This window comes from Paroedura picta, chromosome 5 (assembly GCF_049243985.1).
Source record: "Paroedura picta isolate Pp20150507F chromosome 5, Ppicta_v3.0, whole genome shotgun sequence".
NCBI classification, from domain to species: Eukaryota; Metazoa; Chordata; class Lepidosauria; order Squamata; family Gekkonidae; genus Paroedura; species Paroedura picta.
This window is the reverse complement of record NC_135373.1, coordinates 9,852,196-9,874,588: the sequence shown is the minus strand read 5'-3', so window position 1 is coordinate 9,874,588 and position 22,393 is coordinate 9,852,196. Positions and strand designations below refer to the sequence as shown.

Genomic DNA, 22,393 nt, shown 5'->3' with positions numbered 1-22,393 from the left:
AAACAGCCAAGGCTATAAGCTGTAAGCTTTTGTTAAAGAAGCCCTAACGTTTGTGGGTTTTTTCTCCCTCCTCTGCTGCCTCCAATCCTCTCCCCCCCCTTCAAGAAAAGAAAAAGACTCCAGCTGTGCTTTACTCCCCCCCCCTTCTGAACTCCCCTAACTACATGCAGAACATTTTTCTGTTTCAATGGGGAAGGGGGGGGGGAAGGAGTTCAAATCAATCTGGATTCAGCAGGATCCACAACAGAATGAACAAAGTAAGTGCCCAATCAGCCCCGGTTTCTCCTATGGCAAGGCAACACCATTGTTTGCAAACGTAGCTAATCCTGTGCAACATCCATAGGGCTACCTCAGTCGCATGTGAAAACAAAATAAAGTGCTTGATCCATCTACCTTGTCCCTTTTAAACAGGGATCTTTAAATGGCTTTAAGATGGCTTGACAATGATTTTACGTGCCAGATATAACATTTTAAGAATGGATTTTATTAACAACTAGTCCTTAAGCCCGCTGTACCTGGTATACAGCGGTCGCTAGGACCCCTCGAAGTCCTCTCTTGTGGCCTCATAGCCCTGTTGCGCCCACGAAGGGCGATTGGCAGCTGCACTGTGCCCCGGACTGACAGCCCCTTGGCTCCGGACTGACAAGCGGAGGGTCGAATCAGGAGGCTTTGTGCCAATCGTTACCCCCCACATCCCAAACAGCGCCCACTCCTTCAGGCCTTAATATTTTATTTATACCACTCCTGTAGAGCGGTTTAAAGATGTCATTTTGTATCCAGTATGTTTTTTTCCTTCTTACCTTTTACCTCCTGTGTCTTTTTAGCACAACTGGCATCATGTGGCATTCAATAAACAAACAATGCTGCCATAGTCAGCTGGTCTTTGTCTGGAGGGAAGCCAGAAAGTTCTTCATCGACAAAAGGCTGGTGGGCTGGATGGACTAGCTAGGGTTGCCAGCTTCCAGGCAGGCCCTGGGGCCCTCTTGAAATGCCACTTCACCTCTGCAGACATCAAAGATGAGTCTCCCTGGAGAAAAAGGGCGCTTTGGAGAGTGGACCCCTTGGCACAGGTTTATCAGCTGTGGGTTGGGAAATACCTGGAGATTTGGGGGGGGAGTAGATTCTGGGGGGTGGGGGATGGGACATGCTTCAGCAGAGAATAATGCCTTTCAGCCTACCCTCCAAAGAAATCTTTTTTTCCCTAGAGGAACTGATCTTCGTCATCTACAGTAGCGATCCCCGGTCTGTCGACTAATTGGAGGTGGGCCGCAAAGGACGCCTTCTCCCCCCCCCCCCTCCGGCCCTTTACAACACACTTCAGGTGTCATTGTCTCCCATCACTCCCAGATGGGACTATCTCATTGCAGAGAAACAAGCTCAGGGTTCCCATTGATTTGTCATTGTCATGAGTTAAAATTTCCATGAAAATAAAATGTTCCTTATGTAAATTGTTGTGGCGTGTCTGCATCTTATTTTGAAGGGATGTTTAAACATTACCATAGCGATCAGACAGCGTTAGGGCAGTGGTTGAGAGTAGAGGAGTAAACTGCCCCCCCCGGGCCTCAGTAAAATTGTCAAGTGTTGAGTGGTCCCCGGTGATAAAAAAGTTGGGGACCACTGATCTACAGATTAATTTTAATAGCAGGAGATCTCCAGGTGCAACCTGGGGGTTGGCACCCCTACTATCATGTTGTGTTCCACCTGTATTCCTGTATTCTGCAGGAGAGAATGGACTAGATCAGGGGTAGTCAACCTGTGGTCCTCCAGATGTCCATGGACTACAATTCCCATGAGCCCCTGACAGCTGAGGTCCCTCCCCATTTTAAATCCCATCTCCTGGCGCCACCCCCAAAGTTTCCAGGTGTTTCCCACCCCAAAGCTGGCCAAGACTTACCCCACCGCAGCCCCATGCACACCAAAAACCAGAGAAAAACGGTTAAAAAGAAAACAAAGCATTTTAATTGTTTTTGGAAAATACGCCCTCAGGATATGGGAATTCAGTACTTGAAATATTGTGGACACCCCCTGTCCCAAGTGTATGGCGATGAGGAGAGGGATTATTTTTTCCCTGTAGAAGAGTGATGGGATTGGGATGGTGGGAAAGGAGTTGCGGTGTTGTGGTCTTTGGGAAAGAAACAGGCCTTTAGGAGAGATGGTTTAAAACTCCACGTCTACACAAAGTGTGCATTTAGTCATCAGTGGTGGGATTTGCTTCATGTTTCTACAGGGTGTTTGACCGAGGGCATGCACCTAGGGTGGTCAGTTCCCCCCTGCCCACCAGCAGGTCCAGTTTGGGATTGTAGGATGGAGCTCGGAAAAGAAAGAGACCTCATGGGGTAACATACCATGCCATACAATCCAAAACACCATTTTCTCCAAGAGAACTGGTCTCTCAAGGCTGCAGATGAGCTGCAACAGGTCCCACCTGGAGGATGGCATCCCTACGTCCACTGCTGACTTCCCGTCCCCAAACAAATGAATCCAGAGGCGCCTTAAAGACTTGACACATTGTATCCCGACAGCAGTGTTTGTGAGCCGTGACTCAGTTTGCAGATACTCCAAGGAATAAACGTGTGATCCTAAATCAAAATTTTGTTTCTGGGGTTGCTCGGGCCCTTCAGGAATTGGGAGGACACAGATTGCACATGAGGGCTGGCCAGAGGAAACTCTGAACTGACCTCCCCTGAGATAACCTGGGATGACCTCTGTGTGTTGCCAGCTCCTGTGGAAAAGGACAGACAGCTTGCCCTTTTGTTCCCTCCCTTGCGAATGCTGCCTTGTTTACTCCTCCTCTACGCTTCCACTGCTCAGTCGGCTGGTTTACAAGAAACAGAAACTTAGGCCGAGCTGCTTAGCTTTCGTTTTCCTGTCAGAGGCTGCCTTGAAAAGAAATGTCAATGAACCCAGAAGCTGGCAGTATGCCTTCCGGCTGATAAGCATCACAGAGCTACACAAACAGCCTCAGCCAGAACTTTCCCCAATCAAATCTTCCCCTCCCGTGGAATGGAGGCTTTCTCCGTTAGTTCCATGGCTTGTTCAGATACAGCCCAGTTGCCAACTCTGCCTTGGGGATTTCCTGGAGGACTGGAGACAGTGCCTGGGGGCCGTGGGAGTCTTGAGGGTGGAGGTTGTGGGGATGGAGGATGTGAGGCTGTTTGATCTGCCCTTGGAAACTGCTGAGTTCTCCAGGGGAACTGATCTCTGACACCTGGAGAGGAGCCCTGGAAGAACTTCAGGACACATCTGGACAGAAACCAAAAAGAGGGGAGTGTGCAATAGAACTACATCAGAAAAGGAATCCAGAATATCTGGAATCCGATGTCCTATGTTAACAAAATATTCCAATTTCTACAAACAAAATTTATATTCAGAGATTATATTCAGAGATTATCTTCCGAAATTAAACATGAACAACCAAAGTCCCTTCATTTCAACGGCTCTCCCCGATTTGTTTTGATTGAAGACGCTGAGAAGAACTGATGTTGAAGATCCTGGCTGTTGATGGCTGTTGGTGGTTGTGGCAATGGGGGAGCCAGCTATATCTATTGCCCCATTCCAAGAATTTCTTTTTCAAGCCACTCACCAAAGGGAGTGTCGCTCAACAGGATGATTCAGCCTTCCTTAATTCTATTCAAAACTCTTATTCTAGTTCCAAATGATAACATATGTAAATAGTTACATGCTTTCCCCCCCAAACAAAACACACGTGTAGCACTAAACATGATAAAGTTCTAGTTGTGTGCAGACAACTCAGACCCTACCTGATTGGCCATACCTGATTGGCAGGTAGGAAGGCCAATGCCCCTCGAAAGCAGCTGTTTTCTCCAGAACTAAACCCTTCCTTCCTTCCTTCCTTCCTTCCTTCCTTCCTTCCTTCCTTCCTTCCTTCCTTCCTTCCTTCCTTCCTTCCTTCCTTCCTTCCTTCCTTCCTTCCTTCCTTCCTTCCTTCCTTCCTTCCTTCATTTCTTTTTCTGGCTATTTCCTTCTCTTTACTTCTGTCTTTCTGTTTCATCTTTCCTTTCATCCTTTCTCCCTGCATCCTTTTTCTTTCATCCTCCCTCCCTCCTTTCTCCTTCCTCCATGTCTCCCTTTCTCCTTCATTTCCTCCTTTCTCCCTTTTTCCTCCCTTCCCTTCTTTCTTCCTTTCTCTTCTTCCTTCCACACCTCCTACCACTTTTCCTCTTTCTTACTCTTTTTTCTTTTTCTTTCATCCTTTCTTTCACCCATCCTTTCTCCCTTTTTTTCCTTCCTTTCTCCTTTCCTTTCATCTGTTCTTTCTCTTTATCTCTTTTTCTCCCTCCCTCCCTCCCTCCCTCCCTTCCTTCCTTCCTGGTTAGTTCTCCTTCTTTCTTGGAGATCAGTTGTTATTCCTGAAGGTTTCCAGGGTCTCACCTGGAAGTTGGCAACCTAGCTTGTTATATAGGGAGGAGGAGTCATGAATCAAACCCAGCTCTTGAGATTAGAGTCTGCTACTCTTTAAGCACTTCACCACACCAGATCTCAAGATCCATCAGGGAGCAGGCAGAGCCACAATCCAGGAAGGTCACAGTGCAGGTATATGTGCTAGCACCTGTTGCATTCCTGAGTGCAGTGGGCTTTGCCTCTAGTATATTATAAAATGTAAAAATACACAACACACCAACAAGAGAAATAAACCTTCTTTGATCCCATTCAAAATATTCTAATCCTAAATATCTGAAGGAAACATAATTTTAAAAGTATTCCTTATTACAATGAAAAACTGCTAAGGGCTCGATTAACAGTACACACATGAAATAATAAAGTGAACTTACCCATTCAAAGTTTAGAAAATAGCTCTAAAGCAGCGGTCCGCAACCTTTTGCAGGCCGCGGACCGCTGTGCCGGGGTGGGGGGAGAGGGCGACCCGGGGTCCTGCACACATGCGGCAGCCCCAGCACAAACACGCATCTGGCGGGGGTGCAAATGCGCACACGCTGTGCACGCGTTTGCGCCCCCGGCAAGCTTCTCTTCCCCCCCCCCTCCCGAAGCAAGAAGCTTGCTGGGCCACAAGCTAATCGACCACTTTGGCGGCCGATTTTCTCGCGGTCTGGCGAGCTTCTTGCTGTGGGGGGGGCAGGAAGAGGGAGCCGCGGCCCGGCGCCAAGGCCTTCACAGCCCGGCACGGGGCCACGGCCCGGGGGTTGGGGACCACTGCTCTAAAGTACTTCTTAGAAGGGATACAAAGCTCATTACTGGCATAAGAGTAAATATACAAAATGAAAGAAGGTGTGATCCTGCCAAAACTTACAAAACTAATGATTATATTTAAATGTATTGCCTGCCTCCCCATGAGGGCTCGAGGCAGGTTACAATGTTCAATTAAAAAACCCATAAAACCCCTTAAAACAGGCATACAGATCCATTCAATACAATACAAAAGCCTGAGTCAAAAAATACCAGAAAAGATACTGCAGCAGAAAATGCATACCCAATCGAACAATCCCATAAAACACATACGAGCAGGGAGAGGGTGAACTGAGGGCACTGATATAAATCGCTACCGCTACTTATGTAGGGAGGGGGGCATGATCTTTTTGCCGCCTGGCATCAACCGTAGACCTGGCAGAAGAGCTCTGTTCTGCAGGCCCTGCGGTATGCTAAAAGATCCCGCAGGGCCCGTAGCTCACCCGGGAGCTCATTCCACCAGGTCAGGGCCAGGACCAAAAAGGCCCTGGCCCTGGTCACGGCCAGGCAAGCTTCCCTGGGGCCAGGAACGACCAATAGATTAGTGCCCAGAGAGCGAAGAGCCCTGTGGGGGGGATAAGGCAACAGGGGTCCCACAGATAATGATAATCACAAAAAACCTCATTAAAAACAAGATAGATCTAAAGAAGAATTTAAACCACGTGTTTCTACTGTGTCTAAAAGATTCTACTTGCAAATTCTAATGGCAAAAGTGTTCTAGGATCTCTTGGATTTAATGTGTTGTTTGAATAGATGTATCACAAAAAATCTCAAGTCATGTCCCTTCTCCCACCAATGTTGTCTTTACAAAACCCTGGTAGAGAAAGCCTGCCTTATGGAGTCCTTGGCTGAAATCTGCTGTGGTGTTCGGTTCGGTTTGGGGTTTTGCGTTAGCAGGGTTTTCAAATCAATTCCTTTTCCAGCTCTTCGATCCTTCTCCACCGTACTAGCATTTTTTTTAAATCGGATTTGTGCTGTTTGATTGAATCTCTCGGTAAGAGACTGGCTATAGATTGTTGATATGAATATCAATAACATTATAGTTGTTCTCAAGGAATGAGCTGAGAGCATCCAAGAAATCTCAGACCAGATGAACTAACGTCTACCCCAGGTAAATTAGTTGAATATTTTGTCCTTGGGGTTATCCAAAGAATCATTACCTCTCTCCTTCCCCCAGCATGCCATGGATGGATCTGTGAATGGGATTTGATAGATATCTAACTGTTTCAACTCTGGACCTGATTCTACCCCCAAACCAAAGCTTTTTTCTCCCTAGTGAGCTATAGAACAGTGAGACTGGCATCGATTACTGGGGAGAGATCCAACTAACAAGCCATTCTGTGAGATTTGAGTCTTCAGCCACCCCCTTCCCTAAGGACCCTGAAAGCCTATCTTGGCTTAAAGGACCCAGGGGTTAATTGTATTTATTTGTTTGTTTATTTATCACCTGCACTCTCGTAAAACGTCTCGTGGCGGGTTACAGAATAAAATCCCACATCAAATAACAACATTAAAAACATGAACTTTACAAGATAGCTACTCTGACAGCAAAAAAAAAAATCAAACTCATTTCTACTGTTCTAATTTGAGAAAGGGCTCCAAGTAGATCTTCTGGACCTTGGACTCAACCAATTGACCTGGCAAAGAACTCCGTTTTACAGGCCTGAGGAACCACAAAAGCTACTACTGGGCCCTCAGCTCTTCCAGGAGTCCATTCCACCAGGTTGGGGCCAAGACCAAAAGGGCCCTGGTCCTGGTTGAGACCAGGTGAACTTCTTGGGGGCTAAGAACCACCAAAAAATTAGTACCTGCAAAGTACCTGCAGGGAGAACAAGGCAATAGGTATGTGGGTCCCAGATCATGAAGGGCCTTAAAGGTCAAGACCAAACCCTTGAACTTGATTTGGGCTGCAACTGATAACCTATGCAGCTGCCTCATCACTGGCTGGATGTGGGTCCTCCAAGATGTTCCTGTGAGGACCCTAGCTGCTGCATTTTGTACCTGCTGCAATTTCTGTGTCAAGAACAACGGAAGGCCTGCCTAGAGCAAGTTACAGCAGTCAATTCTGCAGGTGATGGTCACATGGATCACTGTGGCCAAGTGCTTTGTGGGTATTAGTAGCTTTGCCTGGTGACGATGGAAGAATGCCAGGTGCACTACTCTTGTGACCTGTGACCTCCATAATAAGGAAGGTATCCTGGATCACTCCCTGATTCCTAGCACAGGACAAGATATTAAGATGCACCCCAGCTAGGTTGGGCAATCACGCTTCCTGTTCTGACCCCTTCCTTCCCAGCCACAGGACCTCCGTCTTGGAGGAGATAAGTTTCAGATGACTCTTCTCTAACCACCCAGCTATGGCTTCCAAGCACCTAGCAAATGTATCCGGGGGGTGTGTGGAGTTCTGGTGCCTGTCCATGAGGAGACAGAGCTGGGTGTCATCAGTGTATTGATGACAGCCCAACCCAAAACTCTGGACCAGCTGACCAGAGGGCACATAAAGATGTTTAAAACTGTGGGGGAGAGGACTGCACCTGAGGAAGTCCACAAGGAAGTTGATAGGGGCATGACATCTCTTCCCCAACCGCAACCCTCTGTGTCCGGTTCCGTAGGAAGGAAAGCAGCCACTGAAAGGCCTTTTGGGCCAGCAGGAAGGGGGAAAGACAGCTTCAAAGCTGGAACTATCAAGGTAGATTTTTAAAAATTTCATACTGGAAACTTCAATGATTTCAGGAATCCACTGGAAAAAATAAGCTTCAGATCTAAAATTCAAAACTAGTTTCCTTGTTCTTGAGTTCTGGTCCCATGAACAATTCCATATATTTTGCACCTGGGACTATTTACCAGTTCGTGTCTTGGGTCCTTGGCCAGGGCATCATGACAGTCAAGGCTCAGTAACTTTTCTCCGAACGTTCTCCGCATCTTCTACAATGTGCTTCAGAAAGCTCCTCAACATGAAGAATGTGGTAACGAAGGAACTAGCTCCTCCATACAGACAGCCCAACCCTGGTACAAAATGCAAGACAAGATCTAATGCCGTCAGGGTCGCCCAAACCAATGACCGGGCTAAGAGGCCAATTATAAATTTGGATGTAATCTCACTGGACATTGGAGACTTTTTAATAGCAGATTTCAGCACTTGGTAATCTTTCCCAAACACTTTGGCAACTCTGTGCAGGGACTCCTCATCCAAGCCAAAAGCTTTGTTGAAATACTGCAATGCTCCTACCAAGATGCCAAGATCACAAGCCAAAGAAAGTCCTGGAACAGGAACCACTCCAATAGCACAGGATACAAAAGCAAGTTTCTATATAAGGGCTTGCATAGCATCCATTTTCTTTTTGAGGATTTTTCTTGAGAAAAGTGGCATAGACAGAATTAAGGCATGTCTCTTGAGGTCATCCAGGTCGTTTTCTAAGGTTTCTTGTAGATCTGAGAAATCAAATTTACTCAAATCTCGCCTGGAGATTAGGAAAACTCTTGGATCAGATTCTCCTGCCTCTGTCAGTTCATGACAACAAGCTTTACGTATGTTCTGAATGGATTTGTCCAGATTAAAGTTTGGGTCCCTGCTTTCAGCAGCTATACTGACATCCATTTTGGAGCGCACAAAGTAGAATTTCTTCTTCATTTTCTGAATTTCATGGGCCAGGAGGACGTCATTCTCAGTGAAACGTTCTGAGCTGACAATCATGAAGAAATCATACTGGGTAAAATTGACCTTCTTTAGGTAATTCTGTGGTCTAAATTCAGGCGTCCCAATTCCTGGCAGATCCCAGATAGTTACATTCGGAAATAAGGGATGTGGGTAGGCACAACACTCCATCGTTGTTTGCGTTATTCCAACCTCAGCTGCACCTTCTTCATAATCAGTCATGCCCCTCAGGGCATTGACAAGGGATGATTTGCCAGACCCTGAGACCCCTGTGATGGCTATGTCAAGCCTGACGTTTTGTAATTCATCCAATTCTTGTTCGATTTCCTCAGCCACCACTTCAGGATTTCTATCCCTCAGAGCATCCTTCAGCTTGGCAAGGTCAATTTTTAAAGCCTTTTGAAGGAGGATGAAAAGTATTTCACTTCCTTTGGATAGTTTGGTTGATCTAAGAAAACAAAAAGAAATGTTTATTTATTTATTTACTTACTTATTTATTTGGATTTTTTATACTGCCCATTCTTTGCGGCTCTGGGCAGCTTACATGGAACGTTGCATAATATCACATGCAACCTTATTACAATCTATAACATTATACAAATTTCAATAAACATCACAACAATTTCTCGCGTAACAATCGCAACACAACACTGAATAACAACACTGACATATCCCTGGGCAGATCAAATGGTTCAGTCATGGAAGGGCATCTGAGGGGGGGCCCAGCAGATGCTCTGAGTCGGTCGGCCTCAAGGAAATGCCTGGCGGAGGAGCTCCCTTTTGCAGGTCCTGCCGAATTGTGGAAGTTCGGGCAAGGCTCTGAACTCCTCAGGGAGCTGGTTCCACCAGATGGGGGCCAGGACCGAGAAGGGTCTAGCCCAGCGGTTCTCAACCATGGTGACCCCAGCAGTGGTGGCAGGGTTGATGCGCGAGCAAGCACACAACAGTCAGGGTGGTATGGAGGCAGCCATTGCGATAGCTCCTCTGCTGCTAGCCACCTGCCGGTGCTGCCTGTTGCCGCTGCCCGCTGCTGCTTCTGGCTGCCGTCACCTTCCCCTGCAGGTACAGGCTGGGTCTGCCTGGGAAAGCCCCTTTCCCCACAGAGAAGGCCAGGGTGGGCCCAGCCTGTACCTGCAGGGGAAGGTGAAGGAGGCCAGAAGCAGCAGTGGGTGATAGCAGCAGGCGGTAGGCAGTGGCGGGAGGGGGTGGCAGTCAGTGGCAGCAGAGGAGCCATGGCAATGGCACCCTCCATGCCACCCCAACTGTTTGCACCTGCGCCATTGCCATGTCTCCTCTGCCACCGGCCCCTCACCACTGCTGCCTGCCGCCCACTGCCCGCAACAGTTGTTTCCCGCCGTCCACTGCTGCAGCACTGCTTATGGCGGTGGTTTCGCCATGGAAAAGCCATCAGAGTATTTTTCATTATGCATGGCACTCATCCTTCATGGCACCATGAAGCACCATTGTAAACTTTCCACGCACCACGCACCATTGTAAACTTGCTATGCCACGATTCATCCTTGTAAGCTGCTCCCAGGGATGCTGTTTCTGGCATGCATAAACATATTGTGTTTTCTGTCTCCTCCCCTGAGCTGTTTACATCAATGCCTGGATGGAAAGCCCATGAACTACGATTCCCATGAGGCTCTGCCAGCAGCATGTGTCAGTCAGGTGACTTCGCTGCTGACCACAGCCTACCAATGAGCTCTGAGAACAATGGATGAAGTACTCTCCCACTTTTGGAAAGCGCTCTCAAGTGCAGAATCCATGACTTGGATCTACTATGGTAGGTAACCCCCCCCCCAAGAAAACCTGTGTTTTTGAAAGGGGCATTTTAAATAGGGGAGATTTAACAGTGTCAGAGATCTGACGATTAAAAACTGTGAATGCATAACCCACCCAATTTTATTTCTTTGGGGCCGGGCTCCCTGAGTAGGTTCTGACTACTTGATCTTAAGGCTCTTTGGGGGACATGTGGGGAGGTCTGCATTTTTAAGCACACTTTTGTTCAAACGCAAAGAAAATCAAATAAAAGATTCATGAAACAACGTACTTTTCAGCCGGTCTTAACATATGTTTCCTTAAAGCTTCCGTTTCATTCTCTAAGGTTCTTTGCAGGAGGGGGAAATCGTACTTTTCCGGATACCAACTGGAGGTGAGGAAAATCTTTGGAGAAGAAATGCCAGCCTCCACCAAGTTATCAACACAGTATTTCCTGACTCGTTGAAGGGCTGTTTCCTCATTGAAAGCTGGATTCAGTTTTTCATTGCTAATGCTGACGTCCATTTTAGACCACACAAAGTAGAACTGCTTCTTCAGTCTCTTAATTGCATGGGACAGCTGGATGTCATAGACAGTGAAGCGATTTGAAGCGACGATTAGGAAGAAATCATATTGGCTGTAATTTACCCTTTCTAGGTACTGCTCGGCTTTAAATTTAGGGGTCCCAATTCCTGGGAGGTCCCATATTATTACATCTGGAATGGTGGGGTGGGGATAACCCACAGGCTCTGCTTTTACTTCTATCACATCAGTTCTGGCTGCTGCCTCATCAAAATCGGGTACACCCCGCAGGGCGTTGACAAGGGATGATTTGCCAGCACCTGATACCCCTGTGATGGCAATGTCAAGAGTGGCTTTTCCTGTTTTTTGAAGAATGAAACTAATATCATTTCTTTTAGATGGTTTGGTTGATCTAAGAAACAAAAAGAAATATGTAATTTATTGAGGAAGTCTTAGGGAGTTCCAGCCCTCATCTCTTTTTTAAGTGAGTACTCAAGGCTGCTTATAGATTATAGTTTTAAAAACTTGAAAGAAAATGCCATCCTTAGAAGCCTAAGAACAGGAAAACATTGGAAGTAGAAGCAGTGCAGGAAAGATATCAATGGCACGAAAGAGCAATAAATCTAGCGATAACAGCAGCCATCAGCAGTTAACAGAAAAGCCACCAGAACAAGGATCTTATTGGGAGAACAATCCAATGCAACCACCAGGTGCCTTTCTAAACAGAGCCGCTGAAACTGTTGACGTGTTATGCATTATGTTGAAATGCATTCAAACATAAATGTGATAATTTGTTGATCTGTTTTCAGCATCAAAAAGAGATGTGATTCTTTAACTTGAACTCAAGTTGTAAGTTCTTTCCCATCCCATATTATTGTTAGCCAAAGACACTGAAATTCTTTTACTCCAGAACAGTAATTATTGGATTATTGTTATGTTATTTTATGACTGCTATATGCTTAGACTGTTCTATGTGTTACCCCTACAATGTTTTATGTGAACCCCCCTGAGCCATATGGGAGGGCGGTATTAAAATCCAATAAATCAATAATCAATCAATCAATACATAAATCCTAAAATGTAGCCCCAAGGTATATTGGAGCCACACCCTGGGAAAGAGAATCATAATTGTTCTCTCCACCCACAGGATTGACTTATTTGGAAGAAGTTGGTTTTCTATATCCCGCTTTTCACTGCTTGAAGGAATCTCAAAGTAGCTTACAGTCACCTTCCCTTCCTCTTCCAACAACAGACACTCTGTGAGGGAGGTAGGGCTGAGAGAGCCCTGATATTACTGTTTGGTCAGAACAGAAGAAGACTTGGTACTTATATGGCACTCAGGTGAGGCTGAGACAGCTCTGACAGGACTGCTCTGTGAGAATAGCATTATCAGGGCTGTGTTGAACCCATGATCACTCAGCTGGTTCCATGTGGAAGAGAGAATTAGAAGCTTCCATTGCACCATGCCAGCTCTCTATGATTTATCATATGGCATGCGTGCAAGGAGATTCTAAGAGCGTGCCAGGAGATTCTGAGAATGTCTGGCTGTCAGGCAAGAAACATTCGGAGATGGTTTGCCATGGCCTGCCCTGAGTCACGACTGTGGTATGCTTTGGAAATCTCCCTTCCAATTTCCAGCCAGGCCCATAGTAATTTCACCAATCAGCAATCACGTCACTTAAATTTAAATCCTAGAGAGGAAAAACAAAGTACATTGATTTTGCCATGTGGAAGTGCATTTAGTATATTTATATATACTAAATATATATGAGTTCTTTAATTGTCATAATATAATAATAGTATTGTAAAGCTTTTAAAATTAGGGTAAAGCTACAAAATTATTATTATTATTACTTTATTCTTCTAAATCACCTTTCCCTCTGCAGCCTAGAGCAAGTAACAACGTGTATTAAAACAATCCAATATAGGATATACAGGATAGAACAGTCATAGAGAGAGGTTGGATAATTTAGATTTTAAAACCTTTGAGACTTGGTTGAGACCAGTTTTACTCCTGTAGGCCCAGAGACCACGGAGTTGGTTCTGACTACTTGATCTTAATGCTGTTTGTGGGACATATGGGGAGGTCTGCATTTTTAAACACACTTTTTGTTCATCCGCAAAGAAAATCAAATAAGGAATTCGTGAAACAACGTACTTTTCAGCCGGTCTTAACATACGTCTCCTTAGAGCCTCTATTTCATTCTCTAAGCTTCTTTTCAGGAGGGGGAAATCGTACGTTTCTGGAAACCAACTGGAGATGAGGAAAATCTTTGGAGAAGAAATGCCAGCCTCCACCAAGTTATCAACACAGTATTTCCTGACTCGTTGAAGGGTTGCTTCCTCATTGAAAGCTGGATTCAGTTTTTCATTGCTAATGCTGACGTCCATTTTAGACCGCACGTAGTAGAACTGCTTCTTCAGTTTCTTAATTGCATGGGACAGCTGGATGTCATGGGCAGTGAAGCGATTCGAAGCGACGATTATGAAGAAATCATATTGGCTGTAATTTACCCTTTCTAGGTACTGCTTGGCTTTAAAATTAGGGGTCCCAATTCCTGGGAGGTCCCATATTATTACATCTGGAATGGTGGGGTGGGGATAACCCACAGGCTCTGTTTTTACTTCTATCACGTCAGTTCTGGCTGCTGCCTCATCAAAATCGGATACTCCCCGCAGGGCGTTGACAAGGGATGATTTGCCAGCACCTGATACCCCTGTGATGGCAATGTCAAGAGTGGCTTTTCCCGATGCAGTCAGAAGTGAGAGATTTTCTTCTTCCCTCACAAACTTCTCTTCAGGTTCACTCCTTACCCCTGGTCTTGAACTTTTCCCACCCATGACTCTTCTACAAGATTCAGTTCACCTGAAAGATAAATACAAATATTGTGATTCTTAACTCCATTAAATAATGCTGCCATCATATTTTACTCTGAGACTAGATAGAACTGGGGTGGGGGCGGGTCAATTTACTTAAGGCTCTCTTATTAGATGCGGATCTTTATGTTTATCTTTAACCATCTTTAATTAGTCTTTAACTATAATGAAGTTCAAGTTGTGTGACAGACACCATACCTGATTGGCCCTCAGGAGTGTCCACTCTCTCATGAAGGGCCAATGGCAGGTCTGTCCCACCCTCAGCCTCCTCCACCACCTCCTCATCCTTCTACCAGCTGGAATAAAAGCCAGCCCCCTCTGCTGGCTTACTTCCCAAAGGTAAGCTGGACCAGAGAGTGGGGTGGCTGGGAGAGAGGAAGAGGCTTGGCCTGCCATCCAGCCCCAAGACACTGAGCGTGGCCTCTATGCCTGCCCAAGATCCTGGAGGTGAAGGGGGAAGAAAGGGTCCAGCCCCCTGCAACCCCAATGGGACCAAGTGTAGACTTTGCACTCTCCCGAGTCAGGGGGTGGGAGATTCAGGAAAAGCTGCCCACCAACCCTTAGGGTCCAGTGGGGCCTTTCAACACTCCTCTGTACATACTGGGGGGGGGGGGCAGTGTGTGTGCAGAACATGGAGGAAATTCCTCCCACTAGCCCCATTGGACCAGGGCAGCCTTTGAACACACTTCAGCATGCCCTACCCCCAATTGGGGACCTGGGAGAGCCTGCCTTCCTTCCAGCTGTTTCCTCCAGACGAACTGGTTCTTTGGAGTTCAGTTGTTATTCCTTAAGATTTCGAGGCCACTACCTAGAGGTTAATAATCCAGCTTTCTGCACTTGGAGTGGGGGTGTCAGACCTAGTCCTTGAGATTTAGTCTCATTCTCTTTAACTACAGCACCATGCTGGATCTCAAGTTCAAGCAGGGGGAGGAGGGCCACCACACAGGAAGGACACAGTGCAGGTGTGTTTCTAAGCGCCCATTATATTCCTGGGTGCAATAGGCTTTGCCGCTAGTCTTAATATAAAACCGCCTTTTGTAAGGACAGAAAAATAAGTGATTTGTTGGTATGTTGTAACTGGTTAAAAATCAGAGTTTTAAAAACCCTCTAAGCTCACTTCAAACACAGGGGGAGAGTACCTCCCTGCTGGTATGCATGAACTGTAACAGAGGCGGGCAACCTGGAAACAGCTTCCAGAGGCATGGTGCCACCACTGAAAAAGCTGTATCTTTGGCCATCACTCGTTTCATTTATAAGGACAAAGATACTCAGACATGGCTACAGATGGGCACAAACTGGGAGAATGTGTTTTAATTCACTTCATGGTTTGTGAGGTGTCTGGTTCATGAACCACAGACAGTCATGAACATTGAGGAGTTAAATAAATGGGTGGCGTTTCTATGGTTTGTGAAGTGATAGAATCCCTCCTCCATTGGTGTACTAGAGACCCCAAACAGGGAATCTCTTGCTGACTCTCCTCTAGGTAAAGGTAAAGGTATCCCCTGTGCAAGCACCGGGTCATGTCTGACCCTTGGGGTGACGCCCTCCAGCGTTTTCATGGCAGACTCAATACGGGGTGGTTTGCCAGTGCCTTCCCCAGTCATTACCGTTTACCCCCCAGCAAGCTGGGTACTCATTTTACCGACCTCGGAAGGATGGAAGGCTGAGTCAACCTTGAGCCGGCTGCTGGGATTGAACTCCCAGCCTCATGGGCAGAGCTTTCAGACTGCATGTCTGCTGCCTTACCACTCTTCGCCACAAGAGGCTCCTCTACCTGCACTCAATTTTTGATGAGGATTCGATTTATGGGATACAAGTCATTGCTTCCTAAAGAAAGTACCCATACTCCATTGTTTCCAATAGAAGGGGGGAAACATCCCCCTGCAAAAGCAATGACAATACAAGACCAGCAGAAAATAATAAAAGTCTCCAAAAATCTCTGCAGTAGAAACTGAAGGGGGCAGGAGTATTTTAGCAAGCCCAGCAGAACTAGCACAATGTACTAGTGTCCAGCAGAACCCAGTGCCTATGTGGCAATGCCAGTTCTATCACAGTTCTACTGCAAGGATTCTTATACACGGCGTTAGCATAACATTTTGAGGCACATTGTTTTCCCTTTATAATTCTTCCCCACACCCAACTTGAAAAGGAATTAAATGTACTTTGAAAGTAAAATTAATTCTGATTGGTGCTAAGAAGAGTATATTATACAGAACCTGGAGATCTCCTATTATTACAATTGATCATCAGACAATATAGATTAGTTTCCCTGGATAAAAATGCTGCTTTGGAGGGTGGGTTGAAGTAATGGCTATAAGCTAAAGAGAGAGAAAGGAAATAAAAAATAGCTACGAAGAAAACTATCAGGGAAACAGCCTAGAGAAAGAAACAACCTTAAAATTGAAAGAAAGTAGCAAGCTAAAGAATAATGGCACGGATAGACTGAGATCCAGCACTCTCCTTTGAAAGGCAGGAAGAAGGCAGAATCAAAAGCACACGTGTCAGGTGATGGGAAGGAGGAGGAGTTTGTTCCTGCCTCCCTGGAGAACAGAGTGGGAAACACAATAAGATATCCTCTGCTCAGGGGGAGAATCTACAGATATTTCCCAACCTAGAGCTGGGAATGGTATATCCAGATGTGGAATGTAAACTGGAAGATTAATTTGATTTTCTAAAACTTCATATGTAGCAAGAAAGATGGTCCCTACGGTGGTCGGATTCCAGGGTCCCCATCCTTTTAGAGCCTACAAGCATCTTTGGAATTCCAACATAAGGTGGCAGGAGCAGCTGCAAAATGGATCCTACAAAATCAAGAGAAAGAGCCAGCCCCTATAGGTACCACACTGGGGACCCCTATTGCAAACACAGATACCTGGGTTTGGTTCTCTATAAATACACATTAGACATTATTGTTCTCAAGGAAAATGACCAAACTGTGGTCATTTTACAAGCCTGCACAGAAAACCTACTAACAAAAATTCCCTTCTTAGACATGACAGCCACAACCCACCATATGTGAGTAATAATTTACCGTTTGATCAACTTCTTAGAATCAGGAGAAATGTTACTAGATCCCAGGACTTTCAGAGTGAGGCTTCAGGAAAGGAAAAACAAACAAAGCATACCTACAGCAAGTTCAACAAAGAAACACCAAAACAACAGCTTTAGAAAAAAGTGAAATTTTAAGAGGTGAGAAAAAGGTGACCTTGGAAGGCTTGTATGTAATTTAACTTATATTTCTACTAGGGGCCAAGCCTGTTGCATTCAGGAATACAAGAAGTGCTAGGTTAGGGGGGTGGAGTGGAAGAACTCTGTGAACAGCCTGCCCGTCCCTCCAGGACCTGGAAAGGCTGCAGGCAGCTGCCGGGAACTCACCGGCAGGGGCAGCTCTCACACGGCAGGGATCTGCAGCCTCCGAGCCTCAGAGGGAAGTGGAAGGAGGAGGGGGTGGTCAAGGGTGGGGGACGGAAGGTGATTGGCTGGCCGCTGGATAGACAGGCAAGCCGGTTGGAGGAGGAGGCACTCGTGGGACAGCCACCCTGAGTAGGCGTTGGTGCTTAAGCCAACACGCTCTATCTCCATGCCCTTACCAGAAATATATAGTGGGACAGATAAGTGCAGACTTCAAAAAAAAAAGCACAACATGGATAAGAATTGGAACATACTGGATGATGTTCCTATGTCCAAGAAAAGACCTCTTGTTGCTTATAAAAAACAGAGTCAGAAAGATCTCTTTGCAACACTCATGCACAATCTGATTTACCAGGATCCAGCCTTCCATTGGTTAACTTTCCTTATAAGCATTGCTACTCTTGCAAAAACACAAAATCTACCAAACATTTCATGAACCCTACCGACAATAAAAATATTATCTTGAAGAATTCACAACACACAATGGTGATCCTGTGGTCTATGCAACATCCTGGGGATGTCGTAAAATTTATACTGGCAAGACAAGCAGGCCTCTTAGATGAGGACTCGCAATGTACAGGCAATGTAGCTCATTAAAAAACTCATGCTCCTCTGGTAGAACATTTCTCAGAGCAGGGGTAGTAAACCTGTGGTCCTCCAGATGTTCACGGACTACAATTCCCATGAGCCATTGCCAGCAAACACTGCAGGGGGGAATTGTAGTCCATGAACATCTGGAGGACCACAGGTTGACTACCTCTGTCTTAGAGCACAATCATAAACTTGAGGACTTTGGGGTTTTATTCAGGTCTGACAGACGGGATGACAGAATTCTTTGGAAGAAAAAGCAGGCTGGATTCTGAAACTTAGACGTCTGCGCCCTAAAAGGTTAAATGAGAATATAGCTAAGAGCAAGGACAAGCCCGGACAGTAGGGAGGATGAAATTCAGCCTCCTCCTTCCCTTGACTTTCCTCCTGAATCTACCCGACTGTCCTCCTGAGCTGGGGAGGGGGGGAGAGAATGAACTGCTGTTAATTTTTCCAAACCAGGAAATCATCAAAACAAAGTTGGGAAACTTCTAAAAATTGGGAGGATGGAGCTTGGGGAAGATAGAGACCTCAGTGGGGTATCATACAATACCATACAGTTCACCTTCCAAAGCACCATTTTCTCCAAGGGAACTGATCTAGTCTGGAGAGAGCTGAAAAAACTCTCACCTAGGGTGTTTCCGCACAAGGACTTTAAGACCAACAAAGATTTATTCAAGGCGTGAGCTTCCGAGTCCAGGCACTCTTCCTCAGACTATGAACTTCCATCATGACAGGAAATATAAAGTTAATCCTGTTACATTAGCAAGCTGTGTCACAACATCCAAATACAGCCATATGATCACTCTTTGCTAAAACAGCCAATCAGTCCCCTTGAATTCAGTTGTAGTTCACAAAAACATAGGAGAAATAAAACTGTCCATGCAAGTGACAAACGGCTTGCACTTTACCATTTGTCGCTTGCCCCATCTGTCTCCCCCAAAGTGAGAAACATTCCTGAAGTAGAAGCTGAGCTGGCAACTATCATAAGGCTGTCTTTGGATGTTGTGACACAGTTTACTAATTTGACAGAATTAACTTTATATTTCCACTGTCTTAGTCTGAGTAGAAGTGCCTGCACTCGAAAGCTCATGCCTTGAATAAACGTGTGATCCTAAATCAAAATGTTCTGTGTGGGGAACTTTGGTTAGAAAAGCTATCTGACTTTGCTAAATTGGCAAGACTGACAGTATTAGTCAATAGCCGACCGGAAAATGAATTCCAGAAGCAATGGAAGCTCTTCGCGGACTATCAAACTAACCAATGACTGAATGGAGGTGAGGGAGGGAGGGGGGATGAATCTCTCAAGAGAACCAATTAATCAATGACAATCTTATGTGTGTGTGTATATATCTAATCAATAAATATTAACTAAAAAAAAACACACACACACACCAGGATTTACTGGCTGGCTTGCCAAAACTGGCAAACAGAGTAAAATTGACAAGCTTTGTAAAAACAAGACTGCCAGAAAAATTTCAGAAAAATTGGCACCTGTATATGGCCTTTGTGAAGAAGCAGTTTAATAAAGTACCATAATAATAAGGTGGATGCTGTAGCAACCTGATAATCTTTCTTGTATTTCTTCAATTTGGTCTATGTTATTCATGTTAAACAATGAAATGTATAAAACAGAGAAAAAGCGCGGTGGGGGGGGGAATGTTCTGCGTGGGGTTGCTCAGGCCCTTCCAAAGCATCTGAAACAGATAGCAAAGTGGTGCCAGGAACAGAATCTAGAAGGCACAGATGGCACATCAGGGCTGGCCAGTGCCAGCTCCTGGAAAAGGACATTCAGCTCACCCCTCCCTCAGGAATGCTGCCTTGTTTACTCCTCCTGCACGCTTTCACTGCCCAGTTGCCTGATTTACAAAAAACAGAAACCTAGGCTGAGCTGCTTAGCTTTCGTTTTCCTGTCAGCGGCTGCCTTGACAAGAAAAGTCTGTGAGCCCAGTAGGCAGCATGACTTCTCACCTGATAAGCATCCCAGAACGACACAAACAACCTCAATTGTGAGCCAGAACTTTCCCCAATCAAAAGCTTTCTCCTTTAGTTCCATGGCTTGTTCAGATATAGCCCAGTTGCCAACTCTGACTTGAGGATTTCCTAGAGGACTAGAGACAGTGCCTGGGGGCCATTGGAGTTGTGAGGGTAGAGGATGTGAGGCTGTTTGGTCTGCCCTTGGAAGCTGCTAGGTTCTCCAGGGGAACTGATCTCTGACATCTGGAGAGCAGTCCTGGGACAACTTCAGGCCACATCTGGAGGTTGCCAACCCTAAGCCCAGAACTTCATACCTGTGTCTTCTCATGTGATGCATCTGTGTCATGCATTGTCCATATCACCATGAATAAGGAAAGGGACCCTTTACAGCCAGAAATAAGCTCCCCCCAGCATTCATCCCTCTTATTGAGATTGCCCTGTACAGAATTTTGTTTCTTAATTTATTTGTTTTTCTGATGTAGTTATTTATGGACTGCCTCTCTGGCTGAGACTCAAGACAGATCACAGGGTACAAATCAAGTAGGATCCAACCAAGGGGCACCCCATGAGCAATACAAGAAGGGTCTGGACTACAGAAATCAGGAAACAAGTCTTAACCAAAGCAGAAAGAAAGTATAATCTTTTAAATATGATGTGTGGTGTAGAACCTACCTAGTCCAGAGCATTTTTACAGTGATAGGCCCCAATTGGCCACAGTAGGTCCCAGACCCTAACTCTTTACCAAGGCAATTTTCTGACCACTACATTACTCTTCGGACCCAGGGATCCTCTGGGATTATAGCTCACCTCCAATCTACAGAAATCAGTTCCTCTGGAAATAACAGATTCTTTGGCATGTGGACTCTGTGGCATAGAATGTCCTCCCCAGTCTCCATCCCCAAATCTCCAAGAGTTCCCCAACCCAGATCAGGCAACCCAACCCCAACCACCTGCCCCAGAGTCAGCATCATGCCATGGTATCTTCTGAAGGGGAGCAGTTACTAACCTTGGAAATATTCTTTGTGGTTTCTGTGCAGTCCCCTATGAATCTGCGTCTTTCCAGGGCTGTGTAGTGGCAGCGATGTGGAAGATATTGTCCCTAGAAGCTAGTGACATATCTTGCCTTTCCTCACATCTTATATATGTTTCGCTTCTGCCTTTTTTGCTGATTCATGAAGAAATGCAGTATCTTAAGTGAGCCAGCTTGGTGTAGCGGTTAGGCGTGCGGACAAGTAATCTGGCAAGCCAGGTTAGATTCCCCACATGCAGCCAGTTGGGTGACCTTGGGCTGATAAAGCTGTTCTGACCGAGCAGGAATAACAGGGCTCTGTCATTCATCCTCACGCATCACACAGGGTGTCTGTTGTGGGGAGAGGAAAGGGAAGGTGACTGTAAGCTGCTTTGAGCCTCCTTCGGGTAGAGGAAAGCGGCATATAAGAACCAACTCTTCTTCTTAAGTGAAAAACACATTTCTCAAATTCCTTGTAATTGGGAAGGACTTACAAGTGTAGAACATTAAGAAGGGTCCCAAGTTGGATTGGATTCATCTGCTGTTATCTTTCCTAATGGCACCTGGCCCAGGTGCTATGCATCCTTGGAATAAGGTATTTGGAGCCAGGTGTAATCAATCAACCTGATTTAAGACTAGGGATAAAAAGTGGGGTGCTGTCTCAGCATGGGGAGCTTCAGTGCATACTGGGCCCAGCTGCTGCACACTCCTTGGCCAAGGTCACTCTCTGTGTTGTCATAACTGGACTCCCAATAGATTTGCTTGGCATGTATTGATGCCATATTGTTGTATAGATGTTAAACTGCTAATTTCATTTGCTTGCTAACTGTTATCAATCAAAGATAGCATTTCTCTTATCTGCTGGTATGTTCATGGTCTCCAGATCCAAAAAGAACCCTGCCAAATCTTTTGGCAAAATTGTAACACCAATGATGACCATCCAGTTAGAAAATACAAAGAACAGAAGAAAAAAAAACTGGAATTGATGCTGCCACAAAGTCTTCGGTGAAGAAATCTTTTCCTTTCAATAAGACGACTTGCCAAAGCACTCTTAGTTCTGCTGGGACTCATCAGTGACAAGGAATCCCATGTACTTGTTAATCCTTAAGGTCAATTTCTTCTTTTCATAGATCTGCTATAGAAGTCACAAAACTGACAAGATATTCTTGCTTTGTAAAGTGGCTCGAAGCCTACTCAAAGCTCTTTTGGCAAAGCCGGCTGCCATGGAGAAGAGCTAGCAAGCTTAATGCAAGTTTCTAGAAGCTCCCAAGAATGCTCATCTATCCCCTCACAGAAGGTGACTTTCCAGCCCAAAGTCATGATATGGGAAGGGTTAGCCCTCTCTGTTCTCTTTGCTGCTCTGTTCTCTTTGCTGTGTTTGGGATGCT

At 45.6% G+C, this 22,393-nt stretch overlaps 1 protein-coding gene across 1 annotated transcript; it reads right to left on the bottom strand.

Annotated features, from left to right (window-relative positions):
- Positions 1-1,936: 1,936 nt before the first annotated feature.
- Positions 1,937-21,148, bottom strand: LOC143837029 (uncharacterized). The gene is made up of 4 exons (XM_077336443.1): positions 21,003-21,148; positions 13,302-14,009; positions 10,914-11,555; positions 1,937-9,308 (listed from the first exon to the last, which is right to left on the bottom strand). Exons 2-4 carry the CDS (start codon positions 13,982-13,984, stop codon positions 8,513-8,515), a joined length of 2,121 nt encoding a protein of 706 aa, XP_077192558.1. The 5' UTR covers positions 13,985-14,009; positions 21,003-21,148; the 3' UTR covers positions 1,937-8,512.
- Positions 21,149-22,393: the final 1,245 nt, after the last annotated feature.

Excerpts from the sequence above, each read along its gene's own strand:
- LOC143837029 (XM_077336443.1), bottom strand. The coding sequence starts at position 13,984 with ATGGGTGGGAAAAGTTCAAGACCAGGGGTAAGGAGTGAACCTGAAGAG. Across the intron at positions 11,556-13,301 it reads ATGTTAAGACCGGCTGAAAA|ATCAACCAAACCATCTAAAA; the intron begins GTACGTTGTTTC and ends TTTGTTTCTTAG. Across the intron at positions 9,309-10,913 it reads ATGTTAAGACCGGCTGAAAA|ATCAACCAAACTATCCAAAG; the intron begins GTACGTTGTTTC and ends TTGTTTTCTTAG.